Raw genomic sequence first — 21,089 nt, forward strand, 5'->3', positions numbered from 1 at the left:
CTAAGCTCTTCTGGTGCATGTTGGATGTTTGATAGGAGGAAATTTGCCATTTTTCACTTATCACACAACAGATCATTGTTCATTCTATTTCAAACTCTGCTGCTTTTGTCGATATAAATCTTAGTTGCGGCACTGCTGTGGGTGGAGAAGATGTTGGTTCATGGGCTTAGACATCTTGTCAGAACTTGCCCCACTGGGCTGCTGGAGATGGTAGATGAAGGGTGTTAGATACTCCCCCCTCTAGTTGTTGACAAGGACAATAGTAGTCTCCACTCAGGTCCTCTCTTTTCAGGTAGAACAGAGAGACCCCTGATTGGCTGAAGAGCTGGGCAGCTTCCCCTTAAAAAGGGAGCTGCCAGACCACTCATTCAGTGGATGCCTGTACTTGACCTAATAAAGAGCTGATGTTATCTCTTGCCTTTTGTGCCTTCATTACCCTATCTAACACTGGCGACGAAGGTGGGATTGGAAGGCAATTAGGCAGACAAAAGAGCGAAACTCACTACAAAGAGGTTGGTCACAAGGCAGCGATTCCGCCTGGAGCACAGGAAGGCATACTAGCCATTTGTGAACCCAGACAGAGAGAGTCAGAATGGCCACCTATGCCCAACCGCCTCCGTTCAACCCCGCCACAGACGACTGGGATGCCTATATGCTGCGGTTCGAGGTTTTCCTGGAGGCAAACGATCTCGGCGGCGCCCCGGACCTCCGGAAGAAGAACCTGTTCCTGGGATACTGCGGCCCCGCAGTTCTAGATACCGCCAAGAACCTCTCGGAACCGATGCCGCTACCCGCCGTCTCCTGGTCCGCCTTACAGCAGGCATTGAAGACTCACTACGCCCCGAAACCGTCCAAGTATGTGCGGCGCTATCGCTTCCACCAGAGGAACCAGATGGAGGGTGAGTCCATAAACGAGTACATCGCCGAACTCCAGAAAGCCGCAAAACATTGCGAATTCCGTGATCTGGACGATGCGCTTTTGGACCGGATCATAATGGGGGTCCGAGATCGGAGCCTACAGGCAAGACTGCTGGCGAGAAGCACCCTCTCCCTCCAGATCGCCCTCGACGAGGCAAGGGCAACCGAGTCCGCGCAGAAGTCCATTGAAACCCTCCAACGCCTCTCCGCACCCTCCGAGGCTCTCAGGAGCACCCGCGTCCACCGCGAAACCGTAGAACAAGAGAGCGACGAGAGCGACGAGATCAGCCACCGCATGCGCAGTAGCCGCGCAGCACCGGCGCGGAAATTCAAATCGCCTGGCCTGCCCTGTGCCAGCTGTGGAGGCGATCACGCAAGAGCAACCTGCCGGTTCCGGGACGCGACATGCCAGCGATGCAAGCGAAAGGGACATTTCTCCAGAGTATGCCGCAGCGAGCTCCCTGCGACCAGCGGTCGCCCCGAGAGAGCGGAGAGAGGGCCGAACCAGAGACAGCGACCCAGTCAGAGGCAGCTCCGCAGGTCAGAGGCTGACGACCATGTGGCCAACCTCACCGCATCTGGCCAGAAACACCAGGGGCACCACTCGATTCCAAGCGTCACGGTCCCTGTTCGGCACATGCGGATCAGCCGCCCAAGGAAGCTCAAAGTCACCGTTTTCATGAAACGGACGATCCCCACGATGCGGAAGGGGGACCTCAGGAGCCCCGACGTCCGTCTCCGTGACTATCAAGGAAACCTGGTTCCCCTCGTGGGACAAGGCACGTTCACTGTACGCTACAAACGGATCACGAAGAAACTGCAGGCGATCGTGGTGCGAGACAACCTCCAGAGCCTTTTCGGACTGGACTGGTTTCAGGCTCTGTGGATGGTTGTGGCTGAAGTCAACGCCCTAGACGAAGCAGACCAAGCACCCGCTGCCACCACGGGGAACGCCGCGGAAACCATATTTAGGGAGTTCCAGGACGTTTTTGCCTCCAGCCTGGGTGAGTACAAGGGGGACCCCATATCGTTTAGCCTAGACCCAAACGTGGCCCCAATTCGGCTCAAACCCAGGAGAGTGCCCTTCGCCCTCCGACCTAAAATTGATAAAGTGATAGACAAACTGGTGAGCCAGGGGATCCTCGAACCCGTCGATCACGCCCGGTGGGAAACGCCAATAGTGACCCCGGTAAAGCCTGACGGGTCAATCAGATTGTGCGCCGATTACAAATGCACAATCAACAAGGGGTTGCAACAAAGTGCGTACCCCGTACCCGTAGTCCAACACTTACTGCATTCCCTCGGCCCAGGGAAGGTCTTTGCAAAACTGGATTTGGCGCAGGCGTACCAGCAGCTGCCAGTAGATGGCGCTACTGCAGAGGCCCAGACCATCGTAACGCACGGGCGCGTTCAAGTGCAACCGCCTGCAATTCGGCGTTAGTATCGCCCCTGGGCTATTCCAAAGTATCATGGAACGCCTCTTGCAGGGAATACCGGGAGTCGTCCCCTATTTCGACGACATACTGGTCCCCGCCGCAAACGAAGCGCAACTTATAGAAAGAGTTCGCACTGTTTTAGACAGAATCCGGACTAATGGCCTCCGTCTCAAAAAGGAGAAGTGCAAAATAAACGTACCCAGGGTGGAGTTTTTAGGATACATGATCGACGGCTCCGGGATTCACCCGACCAACCAGAAAATCAGGGCCATTAGGGAAGCCCCCACTCCCCGAAATCAGGCTGAGCTCCAGGCGTTCCTTGGACTCCTTAACTTTTATAGCGTGTTCCTCAAGCAGAAAGCGATGGTTGCTGAACCGCTGCACCGCCTGCTAGCGAAGAACGCGGAGTGGTCGTGGGGGAAAGCCGAAGCCAAGGCGTTCGCCACCGTGAAGGGACTTTTATCAGCAGACTCTTTCCTGGTCCAGTACAGTCAAACCCTGCCGTTGGTACTGACCTGCGACGCCTCCCCGTTCGGAGTCGGCACTGTCCTGAGCCACCGGATGCCGAACGGCACGGAAGCCCCAATCGCATTCTATTCGAGGACGCTGTCCGCCGCCGAATGGAACTACAGCCAGCTGGACCGGGAAGCCCTGGCTGCCGTGGCGGGAGTCAAGCGATTCCACGAATACCTGTACGGCAGGGATTTCGACTTGGTGACAGACCACAAGCTGCTGCTGGGACTGCTAGCTGGAGACCGCCCAACACCGGTGTCACTCTCCCCTCGCATGACCTGATGGACAATCTTCCTGGCCGCGTACTCCTACCAACTCATCCACCGTCCGGGCGCCACACTGGGGCATGCAGACGCACTGAGCCGATGCCCCCTACCGGAGCTGCTCGCTGACCCAACACCCGAGACCGTCGTACTCCTAATCGACTGCCTAGACTTGGGCCCCATCTCCTCCAGGGACGTCGCACACCACTCCGAGAAAGACCCAACCATCAAACAAATTTTGAACTGGGTGTGGAGGGGGTGGCCCAAGGGGCCGTTTGGGGCAGAGCTCAACCCATTCGCCACAAAACGAGATGAACTATCCGCCATCCGGGGTTGTTTGTTGTGGGGGGACCGAGTGGCCATTCCGAAACAGCTACGAGTGGCCGTGGTAGAGGCCCTCCACAAGGGTCACCCGGGGATAGTAAGGATGAAGGCGTTGGCACGGAGCTATGTGTGGTGGCCCAATATGTACAAGGACATTCAAGAGTGGGTGGCCACATGCACACCATGCCAAGAGTCCAGACCGGCTCCCCCAGAGGCACCCACGAAAGAATGGGAGCGACCCCAAGCACCATGGTCCAGAGTCCACATAGACTTTGCAGGGCCAATACATGGGCAAACCTTCCTCATCGTAGTGGACGCATTCTCGAAGTGGCTGGAGGTAGTCCTGATGACATCCACCATCACAGACTCTGTTATCAGGACGCTCCGGGGACTGTTCGTGACCCACGGATTCCCTGACGTGCTGGTGTCAGATAACGGCCCACAGTTCACGGCCAAATCCTTCGAAGAATTCCTAGCAACACAGGGAATCCGGCATGCCCTTGTCGCCCCTTTCCACCCGGCGTCCAATGGCCAGGCAGAACGGATGGTAAAGTCTACCAAGGAGGCCCTAAGCAGAATGGGCCCGGGCAACTGGAGAACCCGGATAGACCACTACCTCCTGGTCCAACACATCACGCCGAGCGCCACCACCGGCAGAAGTCCAGCGGAGCTACTCATGGGGCGCCAACTCAGGTCCCACTTAGACCGGCTGCACCCCAACTACTCCTCCGACACACCGCCTGACTCAACGGGAAAGATCCGGACATTCACCATCGGCGACCCAGTCTATGCCCACAATTACACAGGGGGAACCCTGTGTATGCCCGCGACCATCGTCGGAATATCGGGCCCAAGATCCTACTCCGTCAGGCTCGAGGACGGACGACACTGGCGGCGGCACATCGACCAACTCCGGGGACGAGTAGGAAACTCCCAGCTTCGGCAAACGCCACCAACACCAGCGCAGGTCGAGCCGCACCCCCCACAGACTGCGGCGGAAGGACCCGGGGACTTAGCTGACTCCGACGGGGCACGGGCAAGTCCTCCAGCAACGATGCCAGCCGAGACCTCCGAAAGGTTCCAGTAGTCCCCGTCCGACGAGTCCGGAGAAGCAACGGGTCCGACCACCCAGCGTGAGGACACCCAACCATCTGAACTGTGCAGGTCCAGCAGGTCGACCCAGAGGCCCGCCTACCTGCGTGACTACGTCACTCACTAGAATGTTCCATCCTAGAGGGGAGGGGTGTTAGATACTCCCCCCTCTAGTTGTTGACAAGGACAATAGTAGTCTCCACTCAGGTCCTCTCTTTTCAGGTAGAACAGAGAGACCCCTGATTGGCTGAAGAGCTGGGCAGCTTCCCCTTAAAAAGGGAGCTGCCAGACCACTCATTCAGTGGATGCCTGTACTTGACCTAATAAAGAGCTGATGTTATCTCTTGCCTTTTGTGCCTTCATTACCCTATCTAACAAAGAGGTTGTTTACTCACCAAGAATCCTGTCTTGAAGACCTGGATAAGCTTGCACTACTGAGAGTTAATCAGTGCAGGAAAAGTGCCCAAGCCCAATCTTGCTTGCTTACTCTCTGCTGCTTCACAGCCCAGCCAACCCCTCCCAGCTGTCAGCTCTTGGTTCAGGCTGATGTTGAATATAAGTTTAGTGCTTCTCTAAAAGAGCACTAAACCTGTATTCAGAAGCATCCTGAACAATTGACAGGCACAAGTGTGGGGTGGGGATGTTAACTCCTCTCTGCCACCTAGAGACCAATTGTTATTCAAGCTGAACTAAGTCTCTGGAGGACACCCTACAGAGGGGAGAGAACAGGACTTGCCCACTACTCCAAGCAGAATTTTCTAGATGACAGTGCCTAGAGCCCAAAATGTTGGAATTAGCCCAGCACCAATTGGTCAATTCAGGTGGGCACCAGTTCAGCCCTTCTAATTTCTTCCAGTCCCTGGTCATATTGATTCCTCACACAAACTATTTTGCAGGAATTGGAATCATCAGGAGGAAGAAAGGGAGAGAGAAAAGAAAATGCCTGCCATTTTGTTTTAGGATAGTTAGAACTGTTCTTTTAGATTAGTTGGTTAGTTCTTTTAGGATAGTTAGAACTGCAGAAAAAAGAACTGCAATCAGCCTGCCTTCTATAGAAGACTTGTATATTGTGTGAGTCAGAAGGAGGGCTGAGGAAATATCTACAGACCACTCACATCCTGGACATAAACTGTTTCAACTCCTCTCTTCAGCACAGTGCTATAGGACATTACATGCCAAAACAACTAGAGACAGGGACAATTTTTTCCCTCGTGCCGTCACTCCACTGAACACCTAATCCTCACAGTATTGTTTTATGTCTAAGTATATTTACCCATGTTGTATGGCTATAGCATTCTTCTTCTTCTCATCTTCTCTACTATCCCCTCTTATTGGTATCATATTATGATTATTATTATTTTTTCCTTCAATCTTGTTAACAAACATGTAAAATACACACACACAAAACTTAGACGTACACCACATCTACACAATGCAATACAAACAGGAACTTCCTGTTCTTTCTAATAGCAATTATCAATCAATACCGCTCACCTTATATTATTTCCCCTTCTATTGTATTTCATTTGGATTTCACCATTCTTAACTCTCTTATTTTACTCATAACTATTATTTTTGAGTTTCGTTATATTGCTTCATTGATTCTTGTTTCTTTCCTCCATCCACCTATACCATTTATCCCATATCTGGTAGAATTCTGATTCTTCTTTTCCTTAAATTTCTTTAGTTAGTTTGTCCATTTCAGCACAATCCATAACCTTTCTTATTATTTCATCTTCGCTTGGAGTTAATTTGTTTTTCCATTTCTGGGCAAAGGCAATCCTTGCCGCCGTAATTATATGTAGTATTAAATACTGGATTTCTTTTTTGTATTTCGCAGACATTATTCCTAATAAAATAATTTCAGGTTTTCATTCTATTTTAACCCCTGTTATTGCCTCCAGCCAATTTTTGATCTTTTTCCAAAACTTTTTAGCCTCCTCACAGGTCCACCATAAATGGTAATATGTTCCGTGTATTGATTCGCATTTCCAACATTTTGGGGATATTATGATTATTATTATTCTGTTGCTTTGCATGTACATTGAAAGCTTCTGTGCCAGAGACAAATTTCTGTCTAATTACACTTGGCCAAATAAAGTATTCTATTCTTTTCATAAGTCTAGGTAACATCTATGCCTGAAGCAAGAGGAAAGGGCAAGCAGAATAAGCAGTATTGCCTCTAGATGTCCATGGAGATTCTCAATCATCCAGGTCATGGTCGCCCCACAGGTGCTTTTTTCCAAAAAGCAACTGGACTTTTTTGTTTTTTGTTTGAAAACATTCGCTTCTCATCCAAGAAGCTTCTTCCGTTCTAACTCAGTTCAGTTAGTACTGAAGAAGCTTCTTGCATGAGAAGCGAATGTTTTCAACCAAAAAAACAAAAAAGTCCAGTTGCCCTTTGGAAAAAAACACCTGTGGGATATTGCCTCTAGAATTAATTGTCACCCCTGAATATGGACCCCCAAGACAATAGGACCTAAAGTGTAGCCCTGTGAAGAATTTCAGGAAAGAAGCAGTGAGTCCAAATTGCACTTCTCTGGTGCAGGAGTACCAAAGGATGCTGAAGATCAGTAGTTTCAAGACATTGCCAGGGGTAATTTTAACACTAACTCTACAGTGCAATGTTGGCATTGAAAAGAAAGTGGTAGAAATCCATAAAGCTGCTCCACAAATCTGTACAGCGGTATGCTGCCCTGCACTGTAATCACCATCTGTATATGTTTTTGTTTCTATGCTACATGCTGTCTTGGCCAAGAAATGAAACTGAGCTTGGGGCTGTGCAGGAGACAGGAAGCGTCCTTGATTTTCAGTGGCTCTTTGGCTATTTTTTGAGGACAGCATCCAACCTACAGTTTGAGAGCACCATTGTGATCCAGAGCAAAAGTTCTCATTGAGAGGAAAGGAATATAACAATGGGGATGGGAGGGGGGAGCATTATCTGCCAAGGAGCAATCTCCCCACAAAGCTAAACATGGAAGACCTTTGGTTGGCTGAGGAACAGTTGCGAGATTGGACCACAATTCAACGCCAAATGAAGCTTCTACAAACCATCACCTTTAGACTTACCTGGAAGTTGGTAGAAGTGAGATAACACCCCTTTTACCTTGTGTTTCTTCTCCCAATCCCAACCTATGTCTTCTCTGCTCTTCTTCAGGGCTGTCCCTTGTGGTGGGCTTGGTCCTGTACATCTCCAGCATCAATGACGAAGTGATGAACCGTCCCAGTGGCTCAGAGCAGTATTTCCAGTATCGCTATGGATGGTCCTTCGCATTTGCTGCCTCTTCTTTCTTGCTCAAAGAGGTACAGAAGAGAATACAAAACCTTTCAATTCCAGCAGGCACCACTCATTGTTAGGTTCCCTTCATATCATACAAAATGCGATTAGTTTGGTTTGGGCTTCATGGGTTGTGTGAACACAATGAACTATGTGTCAGGGCATTTGCCGTTGTGACTTATAATATTTTCTAAAGTCCCCCAATTTAGCTTGTCCGCATTGTTGTTATATCAGCACACTACTTGGATGATTCTACGAGTTACAAGAGAGGAAAAGGTTTCAGCTGTCAAAGTGTGATTTTAAAAATCATGGCTCACTGCAATGTGTGAATCCAGTGTGCCTCAAATAGCATTTTCCAGGCTTAGGGTTGGAGCAGAAGAGCCGCGGTGGCACTGTGGTTAGAGGGCAGTATTGCAGGCTACTTCTGCTGATCACCAGCTGCCAGCAGTTTGGCAGATCGACTCTCACCAAGCTCAAGGTTGACTCAGCCTTCCGAGGTCAGTAAAATGAGGACCCAGACTCTGTAAACCACTTAGAGAGGGCTGTAAAGCACTATGAAGCGGTATATACAGTAAGTCTAAGTGCTATTGCTATTGCTAATTGCTTGCCTCCTCTACCTACCAGATGGTTGGAAATGTCTCATGTGTGATGTAGCTGCCAAAAATATCCACATTAGAATTGCAACAAGAAGGATTTCTGAACAGTGTGGGACAGCATTTTAGAATCTGACCTATGGACTTTAAGATGAACCACAGTGTCTTAAGTCACTCTCGCCTGCCACAGTCACTTTTAGGCTAATAATAGGTCCACAAGCAAGTCTTTGTTTGTATCACGCCACTACATTGTTGATGGATTCAGAGACCAGACATCACAGGGTTCATCCAAAATGTCCGTCTGTCTTTTGCAGAGTTTATTCTTTTATACAGTTTTTACAAGCAAAGCAAAGAGCATATAGCAACAGCATTGTAATTGACATATTCTCCTTGTCAATCTCTAAGAACATCCCACCCAGGGTAGAGGCTCACATATCCAGATGGTTCCCGGTACTGCCTGGTGCTGTTAATTAGGTGAGCTCATAGGTATTTGAGGTAAACAGCTACTGAGATCATGGCAGTTTGCTGCGCATGTCTTTATGTAACCTTTCCTCTATCCTTACATCACACTCTTTTCTATTTTGTTAGACAAGGTATCGTAAGAGGGGTTAGTAAAAGGGTCATAATCAGGAGAGGAACATCCTTGCAGTTGCTTATACAGGGCATATACCTGACCCTGAGGCAGTGTGGAAGGGTTTTAGGGTGAAAAGCTGTGATACATATATTGCAAAGGGAAGGAAACAGGGACCAAGCATATAGAAAGCAAATTTTCCGTATCATACAATTAAGATAAGCAAAGGACATCATGTTGTGTGATGTTAGCTAGCTGCACCCATAGGTTTTGCTTCATTCATTGTTCAAGCGAGTGTTTGGGTGAGATGACAGCTGCTGTCGCTAAAGGGCAGCAATTAACAATCAAAGATAAACAAATGATGGCTAAGGAATTGGCAGTTAAAACCGTAAAAATGGCAGTGCATATGTTCTCGGGTGTCTGCTCCACTTGTTGCTGTTGCAACACTGCCTGCGCTTTGGTGGTTAGGTTTTTCACGTCTCCCCACGTCACTGGACAGCTGGTCCGCTGAGATCGTATTGGCCACTGTGCCGTCTAAAGAGTCACCTTGGCCATTTCTGGTAGTGGATTGGGGGACTGGTGCCACGACATCCTTAGCTGGATGAACACAACGTGCTGGAATCCACAAGGGTCCTGTAGGAGCAAGCACAGCAGCATATCCCCATCCCCAGTAATCAGAGGGACCGGCCTTAACCATGTGTCAGCGTTCCAAATATCATCCAGAATTAAATCAGAGTTCAAGGCACAGGTTTCATCAAAGTTCCAATTTAATAAGAGAGACATGTTGGTACAAACTGTGGAAACCCGAATCTGAAAGCTTGCTGAGTTTCCACCCAGTTGAAAGTTCAAAACCTTGGCCCCACACCCACAAGTCTATCACATGGTCCAATCTTCCTCTGCCATGCTGGCATTTCCACCCATCTAGTTCCGGTGCAGAGGTGCGGAGACAAAAGATAACCTTAATTTCTAGAAAGAATTTTTTTATTTTGAAAACAAACACATTCTACAATTCTACCCCTTACTATTCTCCCTCCCAATTCCCCACTAATGAAACAGCATAGTAAAGAAAGAGAGAGAGTGTGGCAGGCCAAAGATCCTAAAAGGAATATAACTGCAGGCCTGACACCATGTTTTGTCTGGTAAAGCCTGATAATATACTAGAGGGGTCAAATTTTGAATGGAGACATTCAATTGATTTAAGGTAAATAATACTTTTTTAACCTGTTGTGTTACCCACGACAAATTAGGTATCCGGGAGCCCTCCTTTTTTATTTGTTTGTGAAGACAGTCCTTAAAGGACCGATTAGCCTGTTCCACGATGGCTTGACCTGTGGAATTATAGGGTAGCCCATGAGTAAGGACAATATTCCAGGTTGTACAAAATTGCAAAAAGGCCGATGAAGAATAGGCCAGGCCGTTATCAGTTTTTAAAGAGGAGGGTTTGCCCCAAGGCAGTAATGGCTGAAAAAAAGATGAAAAATAACATGATTAGCTGTTTCCCCATGTTGAGGTGTGGCCCAAAGCGCCCCTGAATAGGTATCCAGAGATAGAAGAATATACTTCCAGGGAGCCAAAGAGGGAACATGGGTGACATACATTTGCCATAGTTGATTAGAGGCAAAACCACGGGGAGTAACACCTGTGTACCCTGAGGGGGATGGCCCAAAACATTGGAGACAGGATGAAACAATCTGTCTAGCCTGGTCGAGTGGAATATGGCAAGCTTGTGCCAGCCCCCTGGCATTTTGATGAAAAAAAGAGTGACTAAAGAATGGATCTGAAAACAACGTAGGTAAAACATCGACAGCAGCGTCAGCCTGATTGTTGCCTTCAGAAAGAGGTCCAGGAAGAGACGAGTGACTGCTTATGTGGGAAACAAAGTATAAATGCTTTCGGTCTTTTAGTAGTTGCTGCAAAGTTAAAAACAAAGCCATGAGATTGGAGTCAATCCTGGGTGTGATATAAACACCTGGAAGATTAAAAATAAGTTGACACACATAATGAGAATCAGAAATTAAATTAAAAAGCTGTTGAGAAAAGGTATAGAAAGCTAAAATAGCAGCAAACAATTCTAAGCATTGCGGGGACGACTGTATTGCAGTGTAGGACACTTTCCAGGTATTATCATGAGAATCCTTGTAAGCAATTGCTCCTCTCATTCACCCTCCACCTGAAAAAACAGTAGGAGCTTGCGAAAGCGGAAAAGACGAAAGCAATGGATGAACAGTAAAAGAAGAAGTCATTAAACACACAAACCAAGGATCTTTAGGCAAATGATATGCAATACAGCCCACATAGTCAGTTAAAGCACACTGAAGAGATAAGTTATTCTGAAAATAAAATTGAAAATCAGATTTTGGAATAGGAAGAATAATATTAATTAAGTCGGTCCCATTTCTACGGCAAGCTCGATTGCGTCCTAAAGTTATTAATTCACCCGTAGGCAGCTTACTAGTAGGAAACACCAAAAGACTTAGCTGACAGTCTCTATGAGGGATACGATCCACAAACTGAATGCTCAAAAGATAATTAATTTTCTCAACTGTGGCAAGGGCTGCAAAACAAACTGTAATAAAATCTCCAGGTTGTTTTCCTTTGGTCAATAAATCAAATAAGGGACTAAGTAAATATGTCGGCAAAGAAAAATACGGACAACCCCAATTAAGGGTCCCCAACAACTGCTGTAAATCAATCCACAAAATACCTTTGTGTAAGTTTAAGCAAGGAAAAAACGGAGCAGAAAAAGATTGCAACATCTTATGTCCCAAATAAAGATAAGGACAATGCAGTTTTATTTTTTTCCAGGGCAATCTAATCCATAGACACCTAAATCATTTTGTATTTCTGAAAGCCAATTAGGTTGTATCTTTGGGGCTCCAATTAAAATATAATCCATATAATCATATACCAAGGCCAATGGATGCCGCTTGCAAAAAGGATTTAAAGCAGCAGCAACATAAAGCTGATACAACGTAGAACTATTTAACATTCCCTGTGGCAAAACAGTCCAGTGATAACGTTTATTAGGTTCTGAATGATTTACTGCAGGCACAATAAATGCAAACTTTTCCTGGTCAGGGGGGCAGAAGGGAATAGAGAAAAAACAATCCTTTAAATCAATTACTTCATGATCTTGTGGAATCGAATTAGGTGAACAACGGACAACATATCAGCAGTTTCTTCTATAACCCCCCCCCCCTTTTTTTTTTTTTCTAATTGTTCCTCTAAAATTTGCCTCATGGGGGTGTACAATGACTGTGGAGAAGCAGAAGAATTAACCTCTCCATGAGGAGCTGAAGGTTCAATTGAAGATGATTTCGGGGGAATAATTTTTACTTGATCATAATCAGGCGGAGGTTTTGTGGTCAATTGTTGTCCTGCCAAAACATCAGAGCCAAATTTTTCCACTGCGTGACGGCATTGAAACCATAGCTGTAATATCTGTACTGGAGCCCAGGGTTCAAGATGTAAAGTATACCCTATCCTTGTCCAATCTCATAAACGGAATGTCCCACGCTCTGGATACCAGGGACAATGTTTCCCTATCTCCCCAACCAGCTTCCTTATGTCTGCCTCAGGTGCTGTAACACCTGGCTTCTGTAACAGGAATCAAAGTTCCTACACATGTTGTTGCTGTGGGTGAGACAGATTGTAACCCATATTTACCTCTGAGGGGTCCTAAAGGATGAAGGTGCACCTTGGGGTCTATTCCAGACGAAGGTAAGTACGTTGGCTGTTGCTTCCCCCGGAGGGTGTCCCGCTTCGGGCTCCAGATGATGGATTCAGAGACCAGACATCACAGGGTTCATCCAAAATGTCTGTCTGCCTTTTGCAGAGTTTATTATTTTATACAGTTTTTACAAGCAAAGCAAAGAGCATATAGCAACAGTTTGCTGCGCATGTCTTTACGTAACCTTTCCTCTATCCCTACACATTGTTGTTCCTCTTCTGGCTTGTAGAGCACAACATACAATGTTGCCACTCTGATTCATTTCAGGCAAATTTGTAGCATCCTGGACACCACAGTGGGTAGCTTGTAATGAGATGAAATGAGTTCCTGTCTTCTGGGCCTGTCATCCTCAGCTTTTTGTTGTTGTTGTTCTGGCCATTCCTTCCAAGAGAAATGGTAGCTATGGAGATACAGGTAGTCCTAACTTACGACCAGTTGCTTAGTGACCATTTGAAGTTACAATACACCACGCCTGGTTCAGAAGTTCCCACAGCCACTTCCCCTGCACTCATGTGACCACATTTTAGGCACTCAGCAACCAGACTGCATTTACAGCCATTTGCAGAATCCCGTGCTCATATGACCACATGTATGATGTTTTTGCCAAAAACCTGGCATTTGCTTCTGGGTTTCAGTAAAACCAGCCCATAAGGAACTATTGGTTTGCTTAACGATTGTGATGTTTGCTTAACAATCACTACAAAAAAGGTTGGAAAATTGGATTGGTCACATAACCCGCTTTAAGACTGCCATGACTTATGACTATGATGTGCAGACTCCTTTTAACTTTTAACTTGTACAAACCTGCATTTTTCTTTAATCTTGTAAGTCGATTGCTCAACTCTCCTCAGAGAAAGAATAATATCTTTAAATGATGAACCTGACAAGTGCACACAGAGAAATGGTGGCAGGATACAGAGTAATTTTTAAAAGTGCAGCCAAAGTGTTTTAAATTTATTTATTAATTTAAGGAACTTATATGGCTGCCTATCTCACACATCAATCCAAAGTGGCTTATAACAAACAATACAGGTAGTCCTTGTCTTATGACCATAATTGAGCCACAAATTTATGTTGCTAAGTGAGACAGCTGTTAAGTGAGTTTTGCACCATTTTATGATCTTTCTTGCCATTGTTGTTAAGTGAACCACTGCAGTTGTTAAGTTAGTAACAAAGTTGTTAAGTGAATCTGGCTTCCCTATTGACTTTGCTTGTCAAAAGGTTGCAAAAGGTGATCACAGGACCCTGGGACATTGCAACCGTCATAAATATATAGCCCAAAGTTTGGAATAACAGAATAACAGTTGGAAGGGACCTTGGAGCAGGAAACCCTATACCCAGAATGGCGAACCTATGGCACGCGTGCCACCTGTGGCATGCGGAGCCATTTGTCAGGGCATGCACGTGCTGGCCAGCTGAGTTCAGCTTTTTTTAAAGCCATTTTTTGCCCTCCTCAGGCTCCAGAGGCTTTATAGGAGCCTGGGGAGGGTGAAAAGAGCCTCCTCCACCCCCCCGGAAGCCCTCCAGAGGCTTCAGGAGCTTCCCTGAAGCCTCCGGAGTGCAAAAAAACGGCCCTATGGGGAAACCTGAAGTTCGGGAATGGACTTCCAGTTTGCTCGTATGGTCATTTTTTGCCCTAAGGAGGCTTCAGGGAAGCCTCCTGAAGATCCCTGAAGCCTCCAGATGGCCTCCGGGGGGGGGGGCGGGGAGGGCTGTTTTCACCCTCCCCAGCCTCCTATAAAGCCTCTGGAGCCTGGGGAGGGCGAAAAAAGCATGCAAAAAATGGGGGGGAGCCCCTCTCATCCGTGCATGCGCATGGGGGGTGTCGCACATTGCATTATGGGTGCGGCACGCCCGCGCATGACCCCCCCTGCACTCCCCCCCTTACGGCATGCGAGCCAAAAAAGGTTTGCCATCGCTGCCCTATACCATTTCAGACAAATGGTTGTCCAATCTCTTCTTAAAAACCTCCAGTGATGAAGCACCTACAACTTCTGGAGGCAAGTCGTTCCACTGATTAATTCTTCTGTCAGGAAATTTCTCCTTAGTTCTAGGTTGCTTCTCTCCTTCCATCCATTGCTTCTTCTCCTGCCTTCAGGTGCTTCGGAGAATAGGTTGACCCCCTCTTCTTTGTGGCTGCCCCTGAGACATTGGAAAATAGCTCTGTCTTCTCATAGGGAATCCTTGAATTTCAGGTGGGAGACTATTCCAAAAGTCTTGGGCAGCTATAGGGAAGGTGCGCCTCTAAGGTTCCATCAAATGACAGCATCTAAGGGAAGGGAACTGGAGCGTGCCCACCCTATTTAACCTAGTGGGACAGGCAGATACTCACAGAGAGAAGTGGTCCTGCAAATGACCTGGCCCTGTGCTACATAGAGTTTTAAAGGTGATAACCAGCACCTTGAATTGCACCTGAAAAGCAACTGGGAGCCAGTGCAGCTCACACAGCAATACTGTACAAGTACTCCTCAACTTGCAAACATTCGTTTAGAGATGAAGTTACACTGGCATTGAAAATAGTTACTTATGGCCAATCCTTATATCTAAGACCATTGCAGCATTCCCATGGTCACATGATCAAAATTCAGGACAACCTGCATGTATTTATGACAGTTGCATATAATCACCATTTGTGACCTTCCCAGCCAGCTTCCAACAAGCAAAGTCAATGGGGGAAGTTGGATTCACTTAATGACTGAGGTGATCTACTCAGCAACTGGGGCAAAAGTGGGCAGGACTCACTTAACAAGTAGCTTGCTTAGCAATGAAAATTCTGGTCCCAATTGTGATTGTATGTAGAGGACTACCTGTAGCGTAACATGGGTGAACTGCAGGGCATCCAGAACACCACTGCATTATGGACCACGTGTAGCTTCCCGATAGTCTTCAAGGGTAGCCCCAGAACATTGCAGTAATTGAATGATGTGACTAAGACATGAGTGACAGTGAAAATGTGAACAAGGAGATTACCTTTGCAGAAAATAACATGGCCACAGTTCACTGTGCCGCAGACATCCGGGTGTGAGTCCCTTGTCGTGAGATGGGGCCCAGGGAGACAGTTGGGCCTGCTGATAGTATACCTGGCTCCTCGCTATACATCAGCGGCCCTGCCTGAACTCCTCGAGCTGATCGCATCGGTGGCGGTTGAGACCCCCAAACTTTTAGTGATGGGGTATTTCAACCTGCCGTCGATGGGAGAAGCGTCCGAGGGGGTTCGGGAGTTCATGACTTCCATGACAGCCATGGACCTGACTCAATTAATTCAGGGCCCTACTCATGAGGGAGGCCACATGCTGGACCTCGTTTTTGTCTCTGGCCAGTGGACGAGTGATCTGGGAATAGGGGATTTAACTATCACTCCCCTGTCATGGTCAGATCACTCACTTCTCCGACTTGACTTCCCTGGTGCTACCCCCCGCTGCGGGGAGGCGGAGCCGGAAGGCATTAGATGGTTCCGCCCCAAGCGCCTGATGGAACCGGATAAGTTCCAGACGGAGCTTGGGCCACCTCCTGTAGACCTGACCCGCCCCCGGGTAGAGGACCTGGTAGCCGCATGGAATAGTGCGACTGCCGGGGCCCTAGACCGAGTGACGCCTTTGCGGCCTCTCCTGCGGCAACGAACCACCCTGGCCCCTTGGTTTACCGAGGAGCTAAGGGTGATGAAACGCCACAAGAGACACCTAGAGAGTCGTTGGAGATCCTCCCGCTCCGAATTTGACCGAGCACAGGTATGAACCTACTTAAGGACGTACCTTGTGGCATTAAGAGCGGCCAAACGTCGACATTGTGCCGCTCTTATTGCGTCCGCAGATAACCGCCCTGCCGCCCTGTTCCGGGTGACCCGCTCCCTTCTGTCTCAGAGGCCGCGGGAAGCCCCTCTACAGGGCAGGGCAGAGGAATTTGGGAAATATCTGCAGGATAAAATCGCTCAAATCCGGAGGGAATGGGTCCCTTTCAGTGGGCTAGTGGAGACGCCCGAGGCGAGTCTTGAGAGACCATTCTGGGAGGAGTTTGACTCGGTTGCCATCGAGGATTTGGACAGGTTACGTGGACGTCTGCGACCTACCACATGTTTATTGGACCCGTGTCCCTCCTGGCTTGTACTGGCATCCTGGGAGGTTACACGCGACTGGCTCCTGGGCCTAGTGAATGCTTCGTTGGGCGAGGGGTCTCTGCCGGCCGCCTTGAAAGAGGCGGTTGTGAGACCCTTACTCAAGAAGCCTTCCCTGGACCCAACGGAGCTAGCCAATTATCGTCCAGTCTCCAACCTTCCCTTCTTAGCGAAGGTTGTAGAGAGTGTGGTGGCCCAACAGTTTCCACGTCACCTGGAGGAAAATGATTATCTAGACCCACGCCAGTCCGGCTTCCGACCCGGGCACAGCACGGAGACGGCCTTGGTCGCGTTGGTTGATGATCTCTGGAGGGCCAGAGATAGGGGTTGTTCCTCTATCCTGGTCCTATTAGATCTCTCGGCGGCTTTCGATACCATCGACCATGGTATCCTGTTGCACCGGCTGGAGGGGTTGGGGGTTAGGGGCACCGTTTTACGGTGGTTCGGCTCCTACCTCTCCGGCCGGACGCAACATGTGTTGGCAGGGGAGCAGAGATCGACCCTGAGCCCCCTCACTTGTGGGGTGCCACAGGGGTCAGTCCTCTCGCCACTCCTGTTCAACACATACATGAAACCGCTGGGCGAGATCATCCGTGGCTTTGGGGTGGGATATCATCTGTACGCTGATGATACTCAGCTGTACATTTCCACCCCGAATCACCCCAACGAGGCCGTCGAAATGATGTCCCGGTGCTTGGAAGCCGTACGGGTCTGGATGGGTGACAACCGACTCAAACTCAACCCCTCCAAGACGGAGTGGCTGTGGCTTCCGGCCCCCTGGTTCAACCAGTTGCTTCCATCTCTGGCCATCGGGGGCGAGCAACTGGCCCCCATGGAGCGGGCGCGCAATTTGGGCATCCTCCTGGATGCCCGGCTGTCCATGGATGACCATGTAACAGCCGTGGCAAGGGGGGCGTTCCACCAGGTCCGCCTGGTGCGCCAATTGCGCCCCTTATTGGACCGGGATGCCTTACGCACAGTCACCCATGCGCTGGTGACGTCTCGCCTAGACTACTGCAATGCTCTCTACATGGGGCTTCCCTTGAGATGCACTCGGAGAGTTGGTCCAGAATGCGGCCGCGCGGGTGATTATTGGGAGTACTAGGTACTCCCATGTAACACCTCTCCTGCGCGAGCTGCACTGGCTTCCTGTGGTCTATCGGGTGCGTTTCAAGGTTTTGATTACGATCTTCAAAGCGCTCCATGGCACAGGACCTAGTTACCTGCGGGATCGCATCCTGCCCCATACATCCCTACGACCAATCCGCTCGCACAGAGAGGGACTTCTCCGGGTGCCGTCCACTAAACAGTGTCGGGGGGCGACACCCAGGAGCAGGGCCTTCTCTGTGATGGGCCCAGCCCTTTGGAATGACCTCCCCCTTGACATCAGGATTACTTCCGATCTCCGCTCCTTCCGTGTAAAGCTCAAGACCCACCTTTTTCAATTATCAGGCCTGGCTCAACCGTAGTTTCATCCTATTCCTCCTGACAGTCTTTTTTAAATTTGTAATTTTTTAATTTGGGGTATTTTAATTGTTAATTTTATTTACTATTATTGTATGTATTTAATAACTGTTACCTCCTCCATGTATGTGTATGCGTGTATGTGTATGTTTTTATGTATATGTGTATGTGCTCTTATTGTACGTCGCCCCGAGTCCCTTGTGGAGAGGGAGCGGCTAACAAATTAAATTTTTTTTATTATTATTATTATTATTATTATTATTATTATTATTATTATTATTATTATTATTATTATTATTATGTCCTGATTTCTTTTTTAAAAACATTTTTTATTTTGTTTTGTGATATAAAATGCAAAGAAGAAAAATGGGAAATTAAGGGAAGAGAAGTGAGTGGGGAAAAGGGGTGAGATACAAGGGGAAAGAGGAAAAAAAAGGGCATTGACTTCCGATTCTTCTTAGCACAATACAAGATAAAAGCACTCCAACCTCAACTTTTTGCTTTTACACATTAATATATAATAGCCATTTCTATAATGCATATAAATCCAATAAAACAAACAAACATAAAACAATGAGAAATCTTTCTGATCAACAAAAATTGCTTGGAATACCTTTTTTTGCATTTCAAAGGGGTTGGAAAAGACAGTGTTGTCTTCACAAGGACACACAAGGCTGGCTCTAGGCCACGGGTGTCAAACTTGATCGTGTTATGGGCCAGATTGTGACATATCATGATGTTTTTTGCGTTTGCGGATCTGGGGTGGGCGTGGCCTGCATTTGACGTATCCGGCCTATGGGCTGCCGGTTTGACAGGCCTGCTCTAGGCTTAAAGGAGTCTTCTGCATGGCACCCTCTGCTGTAAACTCTCTTCTTTTTTTTATTGTTCAAATTTTTTATTAGTTTTAAAAATTTTACAAGGAAAAGGGGTTATAGGGTTATAAAACATTTTGACAGCTACATCGTGGGGGGGGGAGAAGCCCCCCCAGGTCTTGCAACTTTTACAAACGAAGATAGAAAAATATCAACATTTACATAAGTATTAGCAGTTTTGAGTTTAACACAAAATCATCAGTATGTTTCAATCATTTGTTTTGTATCACTTCCGTAAAGGTACATTGTAACAACAATTGCAATAGTGTTTCAAATCACTTTTGTGATCTGAGTCTTCTAGTTGTTGCATCCTCCCTCCCGTCCACAGGCTGAGCCTCAGCCCCTCCCTCCTTTGTTTCTTGTGTAACATCCCCCATTTCGCCTAAGAGAGCACTGTGTTTTTTAGTGAAAGCCTCTGCTTCCACTACTGTGTTCATTCTAATTCTGCTGCCCTCCCAAAAAATCAACATGCCTTCTGGAAACAGCTACCTGAACCAAACCCCATTATTGTATAATTTTTTTGCTAAGAAGGAATATTTCCTTCTGTTATCTCTTACTTTCTTTGGGATCTGTTTAAGAATTGTTATTTCTTTATCTTTATATTTTAATGGTCCTCCCCTTTGAGCTCCTAGAACCTCATCTCTTGTAGTTTTTCTAAGAAAAACTCTCTTCTTAATGCCACTTTATGTCTTCCAGAGGTGGTCTGTGTAGGACAAGTTCTGTTCATCACAGCAGAATCATATTCTGACAATTTTCCTCTTTGGCCAAACAATGTCCTTATCTTGTCCATTAAGTCATTGTTAGCTGTACCCATCTAACAGTAGTTTCCCTCTTGTTCCAAAAGCATCCAGCAACAGTACTCTTAAGGTATACAACCCATCCTTACCTAAAGAAAGAAACAGAATAACCAAAGGCAGGCTAAATAACAATGGGGGCAGGAACGACCTCTGACTTCCTCCTGGCTTCCCCGTGGGAAGCCGGCAGGGAGCACTGGAAATAATGATCGCATGATTTCTTTTTCTACTTTCTCTTTCCCTTCCCCCTTTTTTCTCTGCATTTTTTAAATTTAAAATTTTAATATGTTTCTTTATTTTGCAGTTGCATGATATAATCTTTAATAAAATTATTGGGAGGGGGGAAGGAAACCATGATCATGTGACCATAACTAACGGCAGGAATGCTGTGGTGGCTTTAACTTTGTGAATACATCTAGACAAAGACAATAACAGAATAAAAGAGTTGGAAGGGACCTTTGAAGTCTTCTAGTCCAACCCCCTGCTCAGGCAGGAAACCCTATACCATTTCGGACAAATTATTCTCTAGTCTCTTCTTAAAAACCTCCTGTGTTGGAGCACCCACAACTCCTGGAGGCAATTCATTCCACTGCTTAATTGTTCTAACTGTCAGGAAATTTCTCCTTAGTTCTAGATTGCTAATCTCTCCTTGATTAGTTTCCACCCATTGCTTCTTGTCCTGCCCTCAGGTGCTTTGGAGAATAGCTTGAATCCCTCTTCTTTGTGACAACGCCTGAGATATTGGAACAATGCTATTGTGTCACACCAAGTCCTTTTCATTAAACTAGACATACCCAATTCCTGCAACCGTTTTTTATATCTTTTAGCCTCGAATCCCCTAACTCTGGGATGGCGAACCTATGCCACAGGTGGCACACAGGGCCATTTGTCAGGGCACGCGAGGCGTTGCCCTGTCAGCTGGCCACCGCGCATGCACGCGCTGGCTAGCTGAGTTCAGCTTTTTTTAAAGCCATTTTTCACCCTCCCCAGGCTCCAGAGGCTTTATAGGAGCCTGGGGAGGGTGAAAAGAGCCTCCCCACCCCGGAGGACCTCCGGAGGCTTCAGGAGCTTCCCTGAAGCCTCTGGAACGCAAAAAAACGGCCCTAAGGGCAAACCGGAAGTTCGGGAACA

The 21,089-nt window shown here is 47.5% G+C and overlaps 1 protein-coding gene across 4 annotated transcripts in view; it reads left to right on the plus strand.

Moving 5' to 3' along the window:
• The window catches only part of LOC309400494 (voltage-dependent calcium channel gamma-7 subunit), a 198,997-nt gene that overhangs the window by 151,760 nt on the left and 26,148 nt on the right, over positions 1 to 21,089 (plus strand). For all 4 annotated transcript variants that reach the window (XM_081969021.1, XM_081969020.1, XM_081969022.1 and 1 more), the window contains one exon: positions 7,704 to 7,849. In XM_081969021.1, the coding sequence (XP_081825147.1) occupies positions 7,704 to 7,849 (146 nt within the window). The remainder of the gene's footprint in view (positions 1 to 7,703; positions 7,850 to 21,089) is intronic.

This window comes from Natrix helvetica (genome assembly GCF_964273705.1).
Source record: "Natrix helvetica genome assembly, chromosome: W".
Lineage (NCBI taxonomy): Eukaryota > Metazoa > Chordata > Lepidosauria > Squamata > Natricidae > Natrix > Natrix helvetica.